The sequence below is a fragment of the Myotis lucifugus genome, unplaced genomic scaffold (assembly GCF_000147115.1).
Source record: "Myotis lucifugus unplaced genomic scaffold, Myoluc2.0 scaffold_162, whole genome shotgun sequence".
NCBI classification, from domain to species: Eukaryota; Metazoa; Chordata; class Mammalia; order Chiroptera; family Vespertilionidae; genus Myotis; species Myotis lucifugus.
The window spans coordinates 873,046-891,256 of NW_005871210.1; the positions used below are offsets into that span (position 1 = coordinate 873,046).

General features: G+C 59.6%; 3 protein-coding genes across 3 annotated transcripts in view; 2 read left to right on the forward strand and 1 right to left on the reverse strand.

The window, feature by feature from the left end:
• The window catches only part of NFKB2 (nuclear factor kappa B subunit 2), a 7,178-nt gene extending 7,155 nt beyond the window's left edge, over window positions 1-23 (forward strand). The window contains exon 20 of the mRNA XM_006095937.3: window positions 4-23. Within this exon, the coding sequence (XP_006095999.1) occupies window positions 4-23 (20 nt within the window). The remainder of the gene's footprint in view (window positions 1-3) is intronic.
• A 557-nt stretch (window positions 24-580) lies between these two features.
• PSD (pleckstrin and Sec7 domain containing) lies at window positions 581-13,666 on the reverse strand. The gene is made up of 16 exons (XM_023759815.1): window positions 13,013-13,666; window positions 12,639-12,741; window positions 11,850-12,204; window positions 10,672-11,112; window positions 9,228-9,422; window positions 8,981-9,061; window positions 8,681-8,793; window positions 7,998-8,056; window positions 7,799-7,888; window positions 4,020-4,063; window positions 2,416-2,606; window positions 2,259-2,329; window positions 1,998-2,155; window positions 1,683-1,827; window positions 1,273-1,416; window positions 581-811 (listed from the first exon to the last, which is right to left on the reverse strand). The coding sequence occupies exons 1-16, from the start codon at window positions 13,664-13,666 to the stop codon at window positions 581-583; spliced, it is 3,075 nt and encodes a 1,024-aa protein (XP_023615583.1).
• Window positions 13,667-17,484: 3,818 nt separating this feature from the next.
• Window positions 17,485-18,211, forward strand: part of FBXL15 (F-box and leucine rich repeat protein 15) — a 2,160-nt gene continuing 1,433 nt past the window's right edge. Inside the window, exons 1-2 of the mRNA XM_023759816.1 lie at window positions 17,485-17,614; window positions 17,788-17,941. Of these exons, the coding sequence (XP_023615584.1) occupies window positions 17,574-17,614; window positions 17,788-17,941 (195 nt within the window). The 5' untranslated portion in view covers window positions 17,485-17,573. The remainder of the gene's footprint in view (window positions 17,615-17,787; window positions 17,942-18,211) is intronic.

The window sequence follows — 18,211 nt, forward strand, 5'->3', positions numbered from 1 at the left end:
CAGCAAGTCCAGAGCAGTTTTAATGGGGGTGGAGGCTGTGTAAAGGGCAGGGCCCACTGAAGGAGGGAAAGCAAGGCCATGCTGTCCCCAGCCTGTGCATAGGGGCCTGGGCATGGACACCCTTCCTCCACCTCTGGAAAGAGAGAAGATGAGCCCTCAGGAAGGAAGGGAAACCAGCTCGTCCCCAACTCCTGGCCTCTGTCTGAGCCAGGCCCCAGGATGGAGGAGGGTTGCTGGTGTCAGGGGTGGGGGTGGTCTCAGCAGAAAGCAGAACCTTTGCAGGCCTCCCCCCCCCTCAAAAAAAAAGCATTAAAAGTCCAGGGCCCTGGCCCCTCCCGCCCTAGCCCCCAGTACGAAAAAGTGCAAAACATTATCACAAAATGGGGGGTCTCAGAGGGGCTCTAAACCTGGGCTCCTGAGGCCCATGCCCTAGCCCTGCACTGCCCCGGACACCGCGTCCGGCGCGGTAGGGCCCTGGGCCGAGGGGCCCTCGGGGTTCGCCCGAGGCCGGCCCGGGCTCGGGCAGGGCCATGTCATGCAGGTGCCCAGGGGGCACCCCCCCCCCACTCTCACCCCCAACTCAGGGCTTCCGACGCCCACTGCCTGCCCCTGCCCGAGGCTCTGAGCCATGACATTGAGCCCGGGGCTGGCTGGAGACATTGCGCTGCAGGGCGGGACTGGAGTGAGGTGGGAGGACTCCATCCTCTGTGCTGCCAGCTTGGGCCAGTGCTGCCTCTACCACGTCCAGCTCTTCACTGCCCGCCTTCAGCTTGACCCGAAGCAGTGCTGCATATGTGCCATAGCGGGATTTCTGAGGCAGAGGGGCGGAGGCTGTGAGCCAACTCTCCACCCTCTGCCCATCCCACCCCATCTCTACCCCGTCTGGACCAAGGAGGGATACCTAAGAAGGTTAGAAAATGGCAGGTTCTTGCCCACTCTGAACCCCCAAGGATGTGACATGATCCCCAGTAGGTTGGTGGCCCTCTATGGGCTCTCAAGATTGCCAGTTGTAAGAGCCAATGTTTCTTGAGCCTTTACCAGAGTTGGGAAAACAGCACTTGACAGACATCTCACTCATTACCCTAGTGAGTACAGAATAGTCTCCCTGTCCCACAGAAGAGGAAACGAAAGCTGAGAGGGATTAATAAGCAAGACCTGGTCCCACTCTTAGGAGTCCATGCCCTGAACCACTAGTCTGACCCTGTATTGGGACACAGAGGTCCTGCTAATGGAGACAGGTGGCACACAGGTGCCCAGGGCCGGGAGGCTCACCTCAAACTCCAGGTAGGCCTCCTTCTGCCGCTGCTCCTCAGCCTCCTTGCCCCGGGCCTTCTTGCCCAGTAGGGCCGCCTGGTGCTCCTGCAACTCACTTGCCATGGCCTTCAGCTTGGCCTCATGGGTCCGCACTTGCTCCTCCTAGAGGCAGAGGGAACACGGTCAGGGTTACTCTAGCACACACGGTGCCTTTGTGCAAGTTTATTTAAAAGGTGCCCCTTTCTTAGGATGAACAAACGACTATGTCTGGATTCACAGCATGGCAAGTAGAGTGGCAGCTGGGTTTCAGCCCATTCGCCCCACCACCCCATGACCAGTGTCCTAATCATAGCCAGCAGTCTTGACTGCAGTTGGCCTGAGCCTGCCCTACTCCATCCCACTGGCCAGGGGGACAGAGCTGGGAGTACCTGGGAGAGGCGGGTGGCAGCGCTGGGCAGCAGAGGGCGGCTGAACTTCTTCTGGGAACTAACAGCAGCTGGGAAGGGGGGTGCAGAGAACATGGCGGCCACCACATTGATGCGAGTGATCCAGGACTGCATCTGCTCCAGGCTCCTGAGGAGATAGCACAGCTACTTGGGACCTGAGCCCAGGATTCCTAACAGGAGGACTAGTCCTGGCTCAGGATGTGGCCTGCGGAGGAAAGAATCCATCCAGGAACAAGGGAGGGGAGCAAGCTGGGAATGGAGAGAAGGGCCTGGGATGGGCAGGAGGAAGGCACTCACGAAGCCTGGAAGAGGAAGACCCGCCAGTCAGCTGTGCGCAGGTAGAAGACGTGGGGCCTCTTGCTGTAGTCCCTGGCGCGTGTGGCCAATGCGTGGTGGATGCTGATGGCATTCTTAAGCTCTGCCTCTGATAGGGCCTTCCCAGGCTGGTACTCCTCCTGCAGGAAGCCCATCTTGTCCTGGCCACAGTCCCAGCCTGGCCCAGCCCAGCCACATTCCCCAGAGCCAGCTCAGCCCCCACCCCTTGGGCTGGCCCCGCACCTTCTGCAGGTAGAGGATCATGCCCTTGAGGATCCCATGGAAGCTCTTCCAGCCCCGTTTGCCCCGAGGTGCTGGGGGGAAGGGAAACAGGTCACAGGAGGACTGGGACAGGCCCGCTCCCTTCCATTCCCCCAGACCCTCGCACCAGGCCACGTACTCTTCCTGCAGTCGGGGTCTGCGTGCACCTTTCGCACCAGGGCCCCGTGCTTGTAGACCGCGGCCCCAGGCTCGGGAGTCAGGTCCAGGAAAGGGCTGGAGCCGCTGCCACTGCCCCCGCTGACCCTCTTGATGACCTTGGGGTTGGGGTCGGCCAACTCAGACAGAGAGCGTCTCAGCTCCTCCTCGTCTCTGCAGGTGTGATCACCTCAGAGAGGGCTGGCTATGAAGCCACACCCTCCCCTTTCAATCCTGGCCTCTGCTCCCCCAGGAAAGCCCCTCTAGTGTTTGTAGACAGAAGGGCTGGGGGAGCTGCTGCTCTCAAAGGGTGTGGCTCCCCGCAGCCTGAGGCCCCTGGAATCATAGTTCCCACCTCAAACCAGGTCTCCCCACTCAGATCAGGGCTCCAAGGGGCAGAATGACTCCTCAGATTACAGCCCCCAGGTCTGTTCCTTCCTCCCCTCACATGTAGCCAACCCCATCTTCTCCATTTCTGCGCGCGCGCACACACACACACACACACACACCCCTCATAGCCTTCTCTACCAGGACAGACATATGTCTGACTCAGCTGTCTCAACCACACCCACCACCAGCTCACAGCTTGTTGGCAAAATGGTGTCCGAAGTAGCTGCTTCCTAGTGGTCCCCTGCTACATCCCTATCGGCAGGCTCTGTCAGGTATCATCTGACAAGTGATTCTGTCCGTCACTCGGAGCTCGACCTGCAAGCTCCCTATTGCCTCCCACATGGAGCCTATAATACATCCCTACCAACACTCTCTCCTTCCACACTCCAATCAGGCCTGTCCCCTTAGTCTCCCCACCCCATACTCACTTCAGACATCACATATTTGCCGCCCAAATGTCAACTTCCCTTTTTCTCTTCCCAAACGTTTCCCCTTTCAAGTCTTGCCCCCGCAAGTCCCAATCCTCCAAGAAGCTTTCCCTGTACCCCAGTCCTAAGCTCTGCCTCCTGAGGTCTTCTCTCCCACCTGCTGGGAACTCCCATCTATACTGAGCAGTGGCTGGACTCTTAGCAGATACTAGAAAATACATGATCTGTTGACCGTTTAGATGAGGGCTCTACCCTCAGACTGGGGGGCCCAAGGCTAAAACGGGGCCTTCTCTCTCAGATGGGCTCTTCAGGAAGTCTCCAAGACTTCTGAGTCTCTGTTTCCACTGGGACTATAACAGGAGACAATGTGGGCCCTTGTTCTGTGACACTTAGGGCTCCCTAGGACCCAAGAGGGGTCTCTCATGCTATTGGCCCAGGGCCCTACCTCCAGAGACTTCTGTTTTCTCACTAGGATTGCCAAGGGACCTCCCCTTCTGCAACCCTCCTCCTAGGCCAGCTGACAATGGCCACTTACCCCAACCCAGCTTGTCATAACAACCCAGCTAGAGACAAGACACAGAACTCCAAGTCCAGGCAAGCATCTCCAAAGAAGGAAGTGAGGCGACTTTACTGCCTCTCATGGCCTCACCCACCTCCCCTGCCCCACAGCCCCAAGACTCACAGGGCCCACCTCAGCTCTCTCCACCTCTCCAGGCAGACCCTTCCCCACACCCACATCTCTACCCCACCATACAGCCCCAGGACTCACATGGCCCACTGCAATTTTTCATTCTTGATGGAGCTGTACAAAGCCTGAGGAGGGAAAAACAAATCAGGGCAGTGTGGGTCAATCCTGGAGGAAGGTGCATCAGGTACCCCAATGCCAGAGCCAGAGCCCTCCCTCCCATATGGGGGAGAAGACAGAATTGAGGGAGAGGGCAGTAGGGTGTAATGACCAAGAACACAGGCTCTGGAACGGAGTACTAGGACCCGGGCCCAGCTTTGCCACTTCTGCAGCATTGCTTTAAGCAAGTATCCATGGGGAAGAACACAGTACCACGTGTTTAATGAAGGGAAAGCCATTAGCACAGGGTATCCTCATATGTGAGTGATGCACAAATAATGGCAACTGCTAATATCTTTGTTGTTATTGTTAAGAGGTCATCCTGCTCAGATCCTTGGTGGGAGAAACAGCTCTGGAGGGAATGGAAAACAGTATTTCAAGAAGCTCTCCTTTTCCCAAACGGCCATGCTTTGGGCCTGTTTTACAGCCTAAAACCACACAGAGCACATGGGGAAACTGAGTCCCCGGAATGGGAACTCACTGTCACTTCCTTCCTCGGCCAATGAGAACATACGATGGCTCCCAGCCCCAGGACAAGCTGAAAGCACCCCAACCCAGACTGCCCCCCCAAGCCAAATGCCAGGGTGGTCTAGCCCCAGCCGACTCCCACACCTCATGTTACTAGGGAGTGAACATTAGTTTAAAAGGCAGCAGTTTCAGCTTCCAACCCCTGCACATGCCAAACTCCCTGTGGATTTCTCAACCAGTCACTTTCCTTCAGTGCAGCTGGCCTGGGGGACCTGTGGGACCTTGTGGTGGTCAAAGGAGAGAAACGGGCTGGAGGAGTAGCATAGGAAACCCCTCTTCTTGGGAGTGGCCTGCAACATGGGTCCACACTAGGGCCTCCACTGTGGGGTGCTCCCCACAGCCTGCCTGTGAGTAGGTGTGCCCCCAGCATGTCTGTGTCAGGCTAAGCGTGTGGCGTGATGCTGTTTGCATGTGAGCTGGGTGCAGTGGTGACGTAGGCACCTTCTCTGTGCTAGGACACAGCATCCCCCCAACACACCAAGGCCTCTGACTCTCACTGCCCACGGCCATGCAAAACAGCCCCCATGAGCACACCCTGTCCAGCGCTGAGTACACCCCACACACAGCACGACCAAGCTTATGCACACACAGCTTCCCAGCACACATCCAGCCCAAACCCAGCATAGCTTGGACTCTAAGCTTTCACTCTCCAACTCTCTGGCCAGGAGGCTGAAGTGGCCACCGACATCCAACCCGCAATCCTTGTCCCCAGCCTTCCAGTTCATCTCCTGCCCTTTTTGGCCCCCAACCACATCTCCCTTCCAAAGTCCTAACCCCCTCCGTGAGCCCCAAGTCACGCTCCCATTCAGAAGATCCAAAGGCCCTTTAGTTTGAGGTGCCCAGCTTGATCAGAGGGTCTGTGCTCTCCCCCCTGCAGTCCATGCCCATCCCCGGCGACCCGTGGGCTCTGTCCCTGCTGGGCTCCCCGCCTCAGCCCCACCGGTGCCCTCCTCTGCGCGTTCTGCCTCGGGTGCCTCCTCCCTCCAGCCACCCCCGCAGCCGCCTAAGTCGCCCCCCAGCCTGGCGTGGGCCGCAGCCCCAACGCCCTCACCGCCTTCTTCTTCTTGCGGCTCTGCAGGCGGCTGCAGGCGGCTGACCACCAGGTCCGTGTAGAGCACGGGCTTGAGGCTGCGCGAGCGCTGCGGCCACCCGTAGCACAGCGTCTCGGCGCCGCGGTGGGTGCGCCCGTAGCGCACGGAGCACAGCGAGCGCGAGCGCAGCCGCCCGGCGCTGCTGTGGATGCTGTTGACGCCGATCATCCTGGCCCCGCCGGCGCGCCGCGGCCCCCGGCCATGCCCCCGCCCGCCTCGGCCCGGACGGCCCGCGGACGGCTTCCCCCGACAGCCGGGCTCCGACCGACACAGGACCGCGCGGCAGCGGCAATGTCGGCTCCGCGGCTCCGTAAGCGGGAGGGGGGCGCCGACTGGGAGGGGAGGGCGAGGGCTGGGGCGGGGACGGCGCCAAAGGGAGGCGTCTGACCGAGGAGGGGCCCCCAGCGGCGCGGCGCGACGGGGGAGGGGCCGAGGGAGGCCGGGGAGCCCCACCTGCGTGGGGGCGGGCCGCTCTGGGGCGACGGCGGGGGGCGCTGGGAGCCCCTAGGCCGGGAGCTGTGAAGGTGGGCGGACCCTGTGGGTCTAGAACTCCCTCCAAAGCAAGTCAGGGTTGGGGGTGGGATGGGGGGAGTGGTGGTGAGGAGAGAGGTCGGAGCGCCCCCTGGCGGCCCTTTTTACCGAGCCAGGACGGCCACGAGGCGAGGCGAGCCGGCAGCGCAGGAGAGAGGCAGCGTGGAACCGCTCTGGCCTCATCCAACTCAGCGACTCGCAGCTCCCTCCAACGCCCGTGGGTGCACCCCAAGTACACACTCCCCAGTTACAGACATACACCTCAACCAACAACATGCACCCCAACTCACGGACACTACAAATGCAGATGCACACCTCGAAATGTACAGTCATTAACGTAAAAACATACACCCTCTACTCACCGACACGTTATAGATCAGACAGCCAGTTCATAGATGTACATCCCAACCACGTAAACAACAAACGACACCCCCACCTCAGACACACACCCTAAGCCCTAACGCACAAACATACCCAAATCAGACAAACCCCATTGCTTCCGTGGTCGGCAAACTGCGGCTCGCGAGCCACATGCGGCTCTTTGGCCCCTTGAGTGTGGTTCTTCCTAAGCCTTAGGAGTACCCTAATTAAGTTAATAACAATGTACCTACCTATATAGTTTAGGTTTAAAAAATTTGGCTCTCAAAAGAAATTTCAATCGTTGTACTGTTGATATTTGGCTCTGTTGACTAATGAGTTTGCCGACCACTGCTAGGTCATACACATACAACTCAAGTCAAGCATCCCCCCAACTCCCAATGGTCACCCCCACTCAGATACATCCCCAAATTCGGAAATCCAGCACAACTCAAGCTCACAGACGAGCCCAGGGACACCCCTGTGCACTCACATTTATGTGGTGGCCCAGGGACCCCTTTTCCAACCTTGGGGGTTTCAAGTAAGTCCAGGCCTCCCTGGATGAAACCACCCATCAGGGGGCGGGGGGAACCCACGGGCCGGATGCCCCTCTCCCCCCCATCCTTCCAGCCCCAGGGTCACAGACCCCGCAAGGGACCTGGGCTCAGGCCCGCCCACCAGGAGCCAGAGGCACCGTAGGGATCTGGCTCCAGTTTGGCGCTAACGCTCTGCCAGAACTTGGAAAAGCCTTTGTCCCTCTCAGGCCCCGCTTCCTCCGGGCGCCTCCTGTGCCGGTAGCGGGATGACCTTTGTGACTATAAGCCCTGGGGCGGGGGAGTGCGGCGGAGGAGGAAGCGAGATGCCGGTGTGGCCCCCACCCCACGCAGGGACCCCTCGCATCCTCGGGAACACAGGAGGAGGGGCCCTAATGAAGACAAATGCAGGGCCCAGCGCCGCCAGATCACGCGGCTTTCAGAGCCACCTCCCCTCCTCCCGCAGTGCGCAGCCCGGACCGCACGGCCAGTGCGCATGTTCCGGAGAGCCCGCCTGTGAGGCTGGGGGGGTGGGGGGGGGGGGGAATGGGGCGGTACCCAGGCTGAGTCCAGCGAGTCTCGGCTCACGAGGCAGAGCCCCTCACCTCGCCTTTCTCGGACACCCGCCCACAGGTCCCTATCCCTGCCCCTGCCCGCCCCCCACCTTGAGCAGCTCCCTGGGGAAGTCGCCGCCTTCGTTGAGGCCCTCCAAGTTCCCAATGAAGTCTCCGCAGGTCATGCGCTTCCCGATGTTCTAAGGGAGGGAACAGAGGCCTGTGGACCCGGGTGGCCCTTGGCCTTCCAGGCCTTGAGGTCTTGGACCGGGTCTGTTTTCCGGCTCCTTCCCGCCATACCCCACTCACGTGGCCGTGGAGATCGGTGTTCAGTAGCATGAGGGCGCAGGTCAGCGTGTGCGCACCGTCTAGGGCAGAGTTGACATTCAGCCTCCCTGGGACTCTTCCCACCGCTGTCTTACTCAGACTTCCAGCTCATCCCCTGACCCCCTCCAGGACCCCTTTGGCCCACAACCACACTTTTGTAAGTCCTGAAGCCCATTAGTGAGCCAAACTTCAGCAAAGATTTCTCTTTTCCAGAAGATCCCTTAGAAGGGACCTCACCCCTTTCTCAGGCCACCCTCCCTAGCTCTCTCAGGTGCTGGGGCTGTCCACTGCGTGCCCCCTAACACCCACATGCCTGTGTCTCTGCACGCAAGACAAACAAGTGTGCCTCACACAGTTATGCGGACCAGTGCAGCCAAACAGAATCCCCACTCAAGCCAAGCACTGTTTGGCACATATATGTGGACAATGGTATGCAAACACACCTGTCACCTGCCTCTTCACAACACACACTAGACCCTAACAATATGCCTGCCACATGCACAGTTCCACATCCATGTAGCCAGGTCAGCATGGTCTGCACACATGTATGCTCACATGCCTGCAAGCTTGTGCATTCATTCATTCCGGCACACATACCCATGCACCTAGGCACACACACAGTGCCCATTTGCCTCAGTGACCAGCCCTGTCCCTGGCCTCCTCACCCTCTGAGGACAGAGCTCCAGGATTGCACTGGAAGTATCTCTGGGAGAAGTGGGCCAGCACGCGCTCCCGTTCCTGGGTCTCACCCATTAAGGCCAGCTCCTTCAGAAACACCCTGGAGAGGAGGGAAGAGGGAGCACGTCACCCCCACCCAAGGTCCCCTTACCAGGTAGCCCTGGCTCTTGGGAAGAGTGATGTCAGGGCAGCTTAGGGGAGGTGCAGGGGCTCAGAGGAGGCAGAGCTAAGGCCCTGCACACCAGGCCTGGAGAGCTGGGGCTGCACTCAGAGGGCTCACCACCCACCTGAGAGCTTGGTCCAGAGTCATGCCCGTGAAGACAAAGAACTTGAGGTACTCTCCAGCCACGAGTTTACTGAAGTCATTGCTGTGGGCAGGGTAGAGAGACAGGGAGAGTCTCAAGGGGAAGTGTCAAGGGGCCAAATGGGGGGGTTACTGAGGAACCTGGGGGCATTAGATAGAGGGGATGTGGAGGTGCTGCCCACAGGATGCATCCCTCCTGCCCCCTCTCATTCCCAGCCCAGTGGTTTTACTTCTTGCCCAGGTGCCGGGCCACATCAGCCTTCCTGAAGCCGTCCAGTCGGTACAGCCTCTTAGCCAGGCGCTGCGCAGCCTCCAGGTCTGCCTTCTGCCCATTAGACAAGGTGTCCGTGCTCCCCAGGGCCAGCCGCTCTGTGCTGTCCAGCTCTGAGTCTGAGTCAGATACCAGCTGGCTCAAGGGTGGTTCGCTGCCAGGGCAGAACACCAGCTCAGAGATGGGCCAGGTTCTCAGGGGCCATCCAGACCCTTCCTCTGCCTCCGGAGCAGGATGACAGGAGGGGAGACTGGGACATGGGGAAGACATTTTCTTTCCTCCAGAGGGGATGTTCAGGCTCCCTCCATCATTACCACCTCTCTGTGGAAGTCCTGCCTCAAGTCTAACCCACATCCATGTTGCTGCTGTGGGAATTCTGGCTGCTTCCCCAAGGAAGGAGAAGATGAGGCTCTAAGCTGCAGTGGGGTGTGAGACGGAGAGGAAAGCCCCACACTCCCCATTCTCCCACAAAGCTCCCCAAGTTTGCTGTTGCACATAGATTCCCCATCACCACTCTGGTCCTTCTCGGACATAGTCATATCTCTAAGGATATGGGCAAGGGTCAACACAGGCTGTCAGGGGAGAACAGTAGACGGTCAAAAATTTGAGGGCAACAGGGACAGCTTCCCACTCCTATATCTTTCCTCCTCCCACCCGTTAGGGAGGGGAGCCTCCTTCTTGGTCCTTCGCTTCTACTCACAAAGAAGCAGGTTCTAGGGTAAAGGGGACTGCCGGTCAAAGTGCTCCCCCTCATCTCCTGTCTCCTCCTTTCCTTCCCTTCCCACCCCAGCTGCTCTACTTGCAAAGCCACCTGTCACCCAGAGACAGAGGCCGGAAACTCCTGGTTGCTAGGCAACCCTGTATCTCTGGCCACCCCCTCCTGTTGCCATGGCTTCCATGACTGAGAGGGTAGCTGGCAGAGGAGAGAGCAGAAAGGTTAGACTGATGAATGGACTTCCTGGATAAGGGTGAGAGACTCCTGATTGGAGGGGGCGGTGGCTTGGGAGGGAAGCATGGGGGAGGCTGGTGGCTGCATCTTTGGAAGAAGCCTCCAGGCTGGATGGGTGTTAGGTCACACGAATTCTAGGCAGGTGGCCGGCTCTGTCTGGGGAGGGAGGGGCCCTCCTGGAGAGGACATCCTTCAATTCTGAATCGTGGTTTCTCAAGTCACTGGATCTGAGACCAAGGGGGCGGGGGGGCGGGGGGAGACGACTCTAAGGGGCTCCCCCTCACAGTCAGTGGGAAGTCCTCCAGGTGGGAAACAGGGCATCTGCATTCCCTAACCAGGCCTCTCAGGGGTCAGGAATGCAAACTACCTCTTCGCACTCAGGCTCTGTCCCTTCCAACAGCTGTTCCTAGAGCCCCAGGGGCCTTGAATCTGAGAGACCAAAGGAATCACTCACCTTCCCAGGGGTGCCACCCCCAGCCCAAAGCTGTCCTCCGAGCGGCAGGGACTAGGGGGCTCCTTCCCTGGGGCTTGCTTGGCTGCAGCCTCTGCCTCTTCTTCCTCCCCTCTCTGTGTCCAAGGCCCATCAGCAGCAGAGCTGGTACCAGAATCCGGTTCAAGAGGGGCAAGTGGGGCGGGAACAGGGGGATCAGGCCGGGGGATGGGGGGTTGGGGAGGCAGCTCAAAGGTGAAGAAGGGGCTCTGGGTTGGGCCAGGTGAGGCCAGGGCCTCCAGGGAGGCAAGGCTGGTGTAGGAGGTGCCCTTGGCCCGGTGTGACTCCAAGATGGCTTCGAACACACAACTGAAAGAGTCAGGCCCATCAGCCGAGGGGCTGGTCCCAGGGAGGAAGGGCACAGGTGACTTGAGAGGCCCCAGGTGAGGCATCTGGGTGCCTGGCCTGCAGGGGCAGGGAAAATCTCCCATCAGGGGCCCAGAGGACAACTCTCAGGTAGCATTTCATTGAACTTTCATACTGACTCTATGAAGGGGTTTATCACCTGCTTTTCACAGTCCCCCAAACCCCTAAAAAAGCCATCTGGATAGGGGCTCCCCACCACAGGTCCTTCAAGCTATTTAGTGCCTTGGGGCACACCATCCCTATCCATCCCCAGCAACCAATCCCCTTCCTCTCTCCCTCCGTGCTAATCTCCCTTTCTCCTCCTTCTCCCTGATCCTCTCCCCTCCTGCCATCCCATTTCTATTTCTGGCAACATCTTAGGAGAAGGAGATGAGGCTCCAGGCTGCAGTGGGGTGTGAGATGAAGAAGAAACCCCCACACTCCCCATTCTCCCACCAAGATCCAGGGTATGGATTGATGCTCCCACACCCCAGGCTTAATTCTGGCCTCTGGCCTCTCACTCAGCCCTTTCTTCACCAGAACGCCTTTCCTCCTCTATCCGGGCTACCCCCTCTCCTCCTGGGTTCTTGCAGATGCCCCCCCCCCCCATTCCAGTATTCTACCAGGCCTCAGGCCTCTGTCCAGAGTCTCCTGCCACACCATGCTGTTGGCACCACCAGCTTGGTCCTGACTCTCCCCACCCCACCCTCATCTCTATTCCAGTCCCATTGACCCCAGCTCTGCCTCTGGACCAGTGGGAAGGAGCAGCCACTGTCCTCTCCCTCTCCCCCACTCACCGTGCCCCCTCCGAGGCCTCAAACACCTCATCGTCCACATCCTCTTCCCCACCTGCCTCATCCTCATCGCCACTGCTCAGGCTGGCATGAGGGCCAAGGCATGGGCCCGGACGTGGGGCAGGTGGGCGGACGGTGCCAGGCAGGCCCTCAGAGCTGGGCTGACTCTCGATGGCTGAATCAGCCTCCTCCCGCTCAGCCAGCACTTCATCGATGTTGGTCTCTCGGTAGCACCTCAGGGGCACCGTGTCCAGGTCGGTCTCGGAGTATTTGGCCGCTCGCCCCACAGCCACCCCAGAGCCCTGCCCTGAGCCCACCCCAGGTGGAGATGGGGGGGCCTGCTCTGGGGGCTTAGCACCTGCAGTGTGCACAGGCATCCGGGTCAGGAGGTTGTCCAGGTCAGCTTCCTGCCCTGACTGTTCTAGGAAGGAAGTCATCCCCACTGCCTCATGTTGGCAGGAGGTTCTTTCACTGTCTCATCACCATTCCTCCTGCTACAAACTCAGCTTGTTCCTGGTACCAGTGGCGTTCATTTTCTACTCCAAGGACTGATCCTTGGTATCCTCCCATCCCCTCCTTCCACTACCCAGCTTCCTGCAGGTGCCCAACCCAGCCATCATCCCCAACCCCTCCATCCTAGCACATATGGGAAGACGGGCCCCAGGCCTGAGGAAGCATTAGCTGACACAGGAGCCCAGGAAAGGCTGGGGGAGGTTTAAAGGAGGACTCCCTACTACACCTCGGTGCTGAGAAGGACCTGCCCTATTCCCCTTGCTCCAGTCCCAGCCTTACCTGAGCTGGGGGGTGCCAAGGAGCCATAGAAGAATTCCCATTTGGCTCGAGCGATTCTCTGGGCATGAGAGGAGACTTCCCGGGGTGAGGACCAGGTGTCTCCCTAAGCCAAGGAGGGAGAGGTAGAAGACACCCAGAGATAAATCCAGACATGCAAAGACAAAAGAAGATGGGATAGAAACACAAAGAAAACCACTCAGGGACAGAGATGGAGGCGCAGAGACAGAGGGACAAGCCCAGAGGGCAAGAAGGAGATTTAGAATAGGAGTGAAGGATTCAATGAGTAGCCCACGGGGCCAAAACGGCCAAGGAGCCCAGTCTTGCCCCTTCTGTAGGACTCTGGGGTTCCAGGGAGCCCAAGGGAGGTCGCATACCTGGTTCAGGAGTCCAGTGTCAGCAGGTCCTCGGAATAGTGTGGCCAGGTGCTCAGAGGGCCCCCCCAGCCCATTGGGGAGAGAGGAGTAAAGACCATCTGCCCTGACCTGAGGTGGGGCTGGCGGCCCGTGTAGAAGGCCCTGGCTGCCAGGCAGAGCTGAACCTCCTCCGGCTGGGAGTGGGTCTGAAGTGGAGGCCTCCAGCCGCAACTTGCGGTTGGAGCCAGGCCCAAGAGCTGGAGTGGGCCTGGGAGGAGCGACCCCACCCAGGTCCCAGCTCCGACTCAAGCCTCCGGGAGCAGGTAGCCCATTCAGTGGCCTCACGCTGGCCTTCTCCACAAAGCGGAATATGACTACGGAACTCCGGGCCCCTGGTGGAGGCTGCCCAGTGGGTGAAGAGGGTGCCCAGGGTGAGGGAGCAACACGGGGTGAAGGGGGGCCACGCAGGGGTGTCGAGGGTGCTGTCACACGTCCCAGTTCCCGGCCTCGGGGACCTGGACCTGCCACCCGCCGTAGCAGGGAGCCCGTGCTGCCATACATGCTGGCTGGGGGACTCTGAGGCACAGGGCCTTCGGGGAGCCAGCGGCGTGGGCATCGTGGCGGGGAGATGGCACAGTCACCTTCAGAGCAGAAGCGCATGGCACCCTGGGCCATGCTGGGGCCCGGGGGTCAGGCTGGGGGGGCAGGGATGGCGAGGCCAGGCGGGGAGTGAGGGGGCAGCATGCTCTTCTGACAGGCCTGCAAGAGAGGAAGGGGAGCAGGGGGTGAACCGCCAGGGAGTTGGATGCACAAGAGAGCAGAGACAGGGAGGGGAAAGCTGGCTGGGGCCACTGAGCACCAGGGGCCTAGCCCACCCTGGGACTATGGCATCATTGATCCTTCCCCTGGGGGTAATCAGACCTCCTGCTTGGGCTACTTCCATGGAGGCCTGAGGAGAAAAGATTGTTCCCTCCAAAAGGACCCTGGGTTCTCTCCTCCTGCCTGGGAACCCTGAGCATCACCTGGGGGAGGGGGGGCAGGGAGGAAGGAAGCTATGTTGGAAGGAAGGAAGTTGAGTGAGCCTGGAGTCTCTGTGGCATTTTGTAGGTACTACTGGTGTGGGGGGAGGGGAAGACTGGTGCCCCCACCCTCTGGGCTAGGAGTGTCAGCCAGCCTTCACTATCATGCAGCCATGCGTGCCCCACAGTTAGCTCCTCTTATGGAGGCCCCAATTCAGGCCCCCTGGAAAGAGAGGAAAAAGGAATTGGAGAAGGGGGATTATCTAGGGACCACGAGGAGCTGAAAGGCATAGGGTGAAGGGGAAGAAAAAGGCCTGAACAGAAGCCGCTACCCTGAATACGTACATGATGGATGGGAAAGGACGTTTTTGTTCTTAATATAGGTACACACACTCATGCACACACACATACTTAAGGACCAAAATGTCATATATGGTTAAACACATTCAGAGGCGACACGCAGACAGGCACACATACACATTGCTCAGAGACACACCTTCACACAGTCTCACAGTCATAACAACTATGTGTCTCATGGAAAGGCACATGCTTGTCTTACACACAAAGAGATGCCCAGATACACACAGAGGGACCCTCATTCTCTAATGCTCACAGATACATAGGCATATCAGATACAGAGACCCACCGGTCACAATGACACACACATACAGGTGCACACTCACACCCATACTGAAGCAGGGACACACACCCTCTCTCCCAACCCCCACCAGTCACTGGTCCCTGGAGGGGGAGACTGCACCAGACCCTTCTCCCACCGGGGTGACAGATTCTGTCCAGCCCAGGAGGCACCCTCAGGGGGTAAAGGGGCCTCTTGTGGCAATGCAGGGTAGGGACCGGGGTCAGGAGCAGCAACCCTGCTACTCAGGCTCCTGAAACTCAGTTGAGGCCCAGCATCTCCCCGTGCAACCCGGACTCAGTACTCACCGCCGCCGGCTTGGAGCTGGGGCCGAGGAGGGAGAGCAGAGGCCGGGCCCAGCTCGGCTGTGAAAGCAGCGCGGCTCCCGCTGGCTCCCGCTTTCTCCCGGCCCGCCCGCCTCTGCCTCTCAGTCCCTCCTCCTCCCTGCGTGGCTCCGGCAGAGCTAATCTCACCCCCCTCCCAACCCCCGCCCTCTCCCAGGGCCCTGAGCCCTGGAGGCTGCGCCCCCCCCCCCCCCCCCCGCGCGCACACACACGTTAGGTCTCGGCTGGACTCTCCCGCCAACCTGAGACCCGCCCCAGACGAGGGGAGGATGTATGAAACCCGTTTATCTTCCTCCACCCTCACGTGCCCCACCCCGACTGTGTCCACGTTCCTCTCGCCACTGCCCCCTGAGCCACACGCCGGACCCAGCTTCACGCGTGCCCCGCTCCAGACCTCACTCGTGTCCCTAGGAGGTTGCCACCTGACCTGTTACATGCCACACGCGCTCCCGCCCCCACGAGCTCCCGGCCGCGCCAAGCGCACGGTTTGCGTGAAGAGAGCGGACCCGCCCCCTAAATCCCGGAGACCATCAATTTATGGAAGAGAGACTTGGGGTGCACCGCCTCGAACCCTCCGGGGTTCAGGGTCTCAGGCCCAGGAGACACAGCCCTGACCGCGCGCCCAGGATGCAGTAGGAGGTCCATCAGTCAGACTTCAGGAGGCACTTCCTTGATGCCTGAGCTCGGCGCCCATTTAAAGATAAGAGGTTGGAAGGGATGACGCCGGGACTGCAGGTAGTGGGGGCAGACAACCCGTGTGCCCTTGGCCAAGGTAAAAGGGGGCCCATCTATTTTTCAGTAAGCGCCGCTAGAGTTCCTATGGCAACCGCTCTCCCAGAGAAAGCCCGGGCAGGCCGATGGTGACCTCGCAAAGAAGAAGGGGTCTGTTTGGGTGGTCGGGGGCGCGAGAACGTGCGAGGCGGGGACGCACGGGGCTCACCGCGGGGAGGGGCGGCGCCGGCTCCGCGTGGTGCTGAAGGGGACAGCGCCAGGTTTGTCGCACTGCGCAGGCGCAGAGGCGTTAACAAAGCGGGGAGGAGGCGGCGGCGCGCGGCCGGGGGAGGTGCGCGCCCACGTGGCTCTATTTTAGCAGAGGTGGATCCTTCCAGCTATATCCTCCCCACGCCGGCTGAGGAAGGAGTCAGTCCTCTCCCAAGTTGACCCTCTTTGATCCTTCCCCTCTGCTGGCTTCCCTCTTCTCACTGCATTGGGAGATGAAGGCATGTGGAAAGAATTCTGGGAAACCCAGGATGCTTTAGTTCTTTATCCCGATTCGCTCCACCCTGGACAAGGCGCTTCCTCCCCAGGGCCTTGGATTCATCTTTAAAATGGAGTGACAGCACAGACCTGCCCACCTTGCAGAGGTGCCGGAAGCCCTGATGAGATCATGGATGGGAGGGTCACCCAGCTGGGGGACAGCTTTCAGCGACACCAGTAGCTCTCAGAATCCTTCACACCCTCACCACCAATGGGTGATGGGGAAGGCATTGCTCCAGGGGTTCCCCGGAGCGGACCCTGGAACTAGGACCTGGGACGCCCTGAGAGGGCAGCTTAGAGTCTGAGGCCAGAGCTTAAGGGCGTCACTGCGCTAGGGTAGCCCAGACCCAGACCCACAACAAAACCCCCAACGGAGAAGCACTACTCCTGGCGGCTGAGCTGAGCACTCTTCTCAGGACTTTAAACCTCCTAGGGAAGGAAAGGGACCCGGCTGGAGATGTAGTTCTTTGTTTTATTTTATTTTATTTTATTTATTTATTTCAGAGAGGAAGGGAGAGGGAGAGATAGAAACATGATGAGAGCGAATCATTGATCAGCTGCCTCCTGCACACCCCACACTGGGGATGGAGTCCTGACCGGGAATCGCACCCTGACCTTTTGGTTCATAGGTCCATGCTCAACCACTGAGCCACGCTGGCCGTGCGAGACGTAGTTCTTCTTAATGCGCCCTGCATCTCTTCCCCCAAGGTGTAAGCTCATTCCAAATCGTCCAGGAGTGGAAGGGGTTGGATAGCTCTGTACTTCACAATTAACCAGGAATGGGAGGTTTGGGCAAATTTGCTTGATGAAGGAAGAAAAAGCTAGCTTCACTCATTCAATTCATTCAACAATTATCGAGCACCTACTACATGCCAGGCATTACGAGCCTAGATAGATTCTTCCCATTTTTCAAAGTCCCTAAAAGCAACCAGAGGGCAGAGGGTAAGCCCGGAACCTTGGAATTCCGGCTCTGCCCCTTCTGCGTTTGGCCTTGCTTGCTCCTCCCATCACCACTTCACTCAAAACCATCCACTGGCCCAAGGCAATAAAAGAAGCCAGTCTCTGCAGCAGCATCACGTTCTTTAGACTCGGGTCTCAAGCCCTATAGCGGAGAAGGCGAGATCTAATGTTACAGCACCGGACTGTTCCGCCCTCTGTTTCGGTATCTATCGCGAACGCTTTCCGATAGGATCCTCAGTGAGACGGCACTCGATTGAATCGGTCTGTCACTACAGCCCCAGGAGGCGGGTTCGCGGCAGCTGTTCCTAAGCCAAAGCGAGAAGACCTTACTGCGCACGCGCAGTAGACAGCCGAAGGAGCCACCGATGGAGCCGTCCGGAGGGCAGCAAGAGCTGGGAGCCGTCAGGTACCGAGCACCGAAGGGGCCGAGAGAGTGAAGAAGGACCTGGGGGAGGGGAGTTGACCCGGGACCTGGCCTAGGGGCCGCTCTTAGGAGCTAGGGCGCAGGAGCGTAACGGAGACGGACTCGCAGGTAACAGCGGTCCGGGGACGCCGCCGCCAACGCCCTTTTACCCACAGGCTCCTGGACCTGCCTTGGGAAGACGTGCTGCTCCCACACGTCCTGAGCCGGGTTCCGCTGTGCCAGCTGCTCCGGCTGCAGCGCGTCAGCCGCGCCTTTCGGGCCCTAGTGCAGCTGCACCTGGCGGGGCTGCGCCGCTTCGACGCCGCTCAGGTGAGCCGGGGGTGGGGGTGGGGAGAGGGGGGGACAGAGCTCCGCCCCCATCTGGGTACCGCCCTCGCCTTGTCTCCAGCCCAGTTCCCAGTCCCTCTGTCTACCCTTCCAGACCCCCTTAGCCCTCCAGGGGTGCCCTGGAAGAGAGCCACCTGCGGGAAGTACTCTCAAAGGACGAGTACCGGGTATCAAGTCCGAGGCGCCTGGGGCGTGGGGTCTCTCCTGGGAGGGCAGGTGGCAAGCCCCAGAGGGCAGGCTGCTGCCAGGAGA

Bases quoted from the DNA above. Each gene is read 5' to 3' on its own strand.
- PSD (XM_023759815.1), bottom strand. From the start codon at position 13,666: ATGGCCCAGGGTGCCATGCGCTTCTGCTCTGAAGGTGACTGTGCCATC. The intron at 7,889-7,997 runs GTGAGTGGGGTA...TCCCTCCCTTAG, and splicing joins ACACCGATCTCCACGGCCAC to AACATCGGGAAGCGCATGAC. The intron at 2,156-2,258 runs GTGCGGGGCCAG...GGCTTCCTGCAG, and splicing joins TGATCCTCTACCTGCAGAAG to GAGGAGTACCAGCCTGGGAA.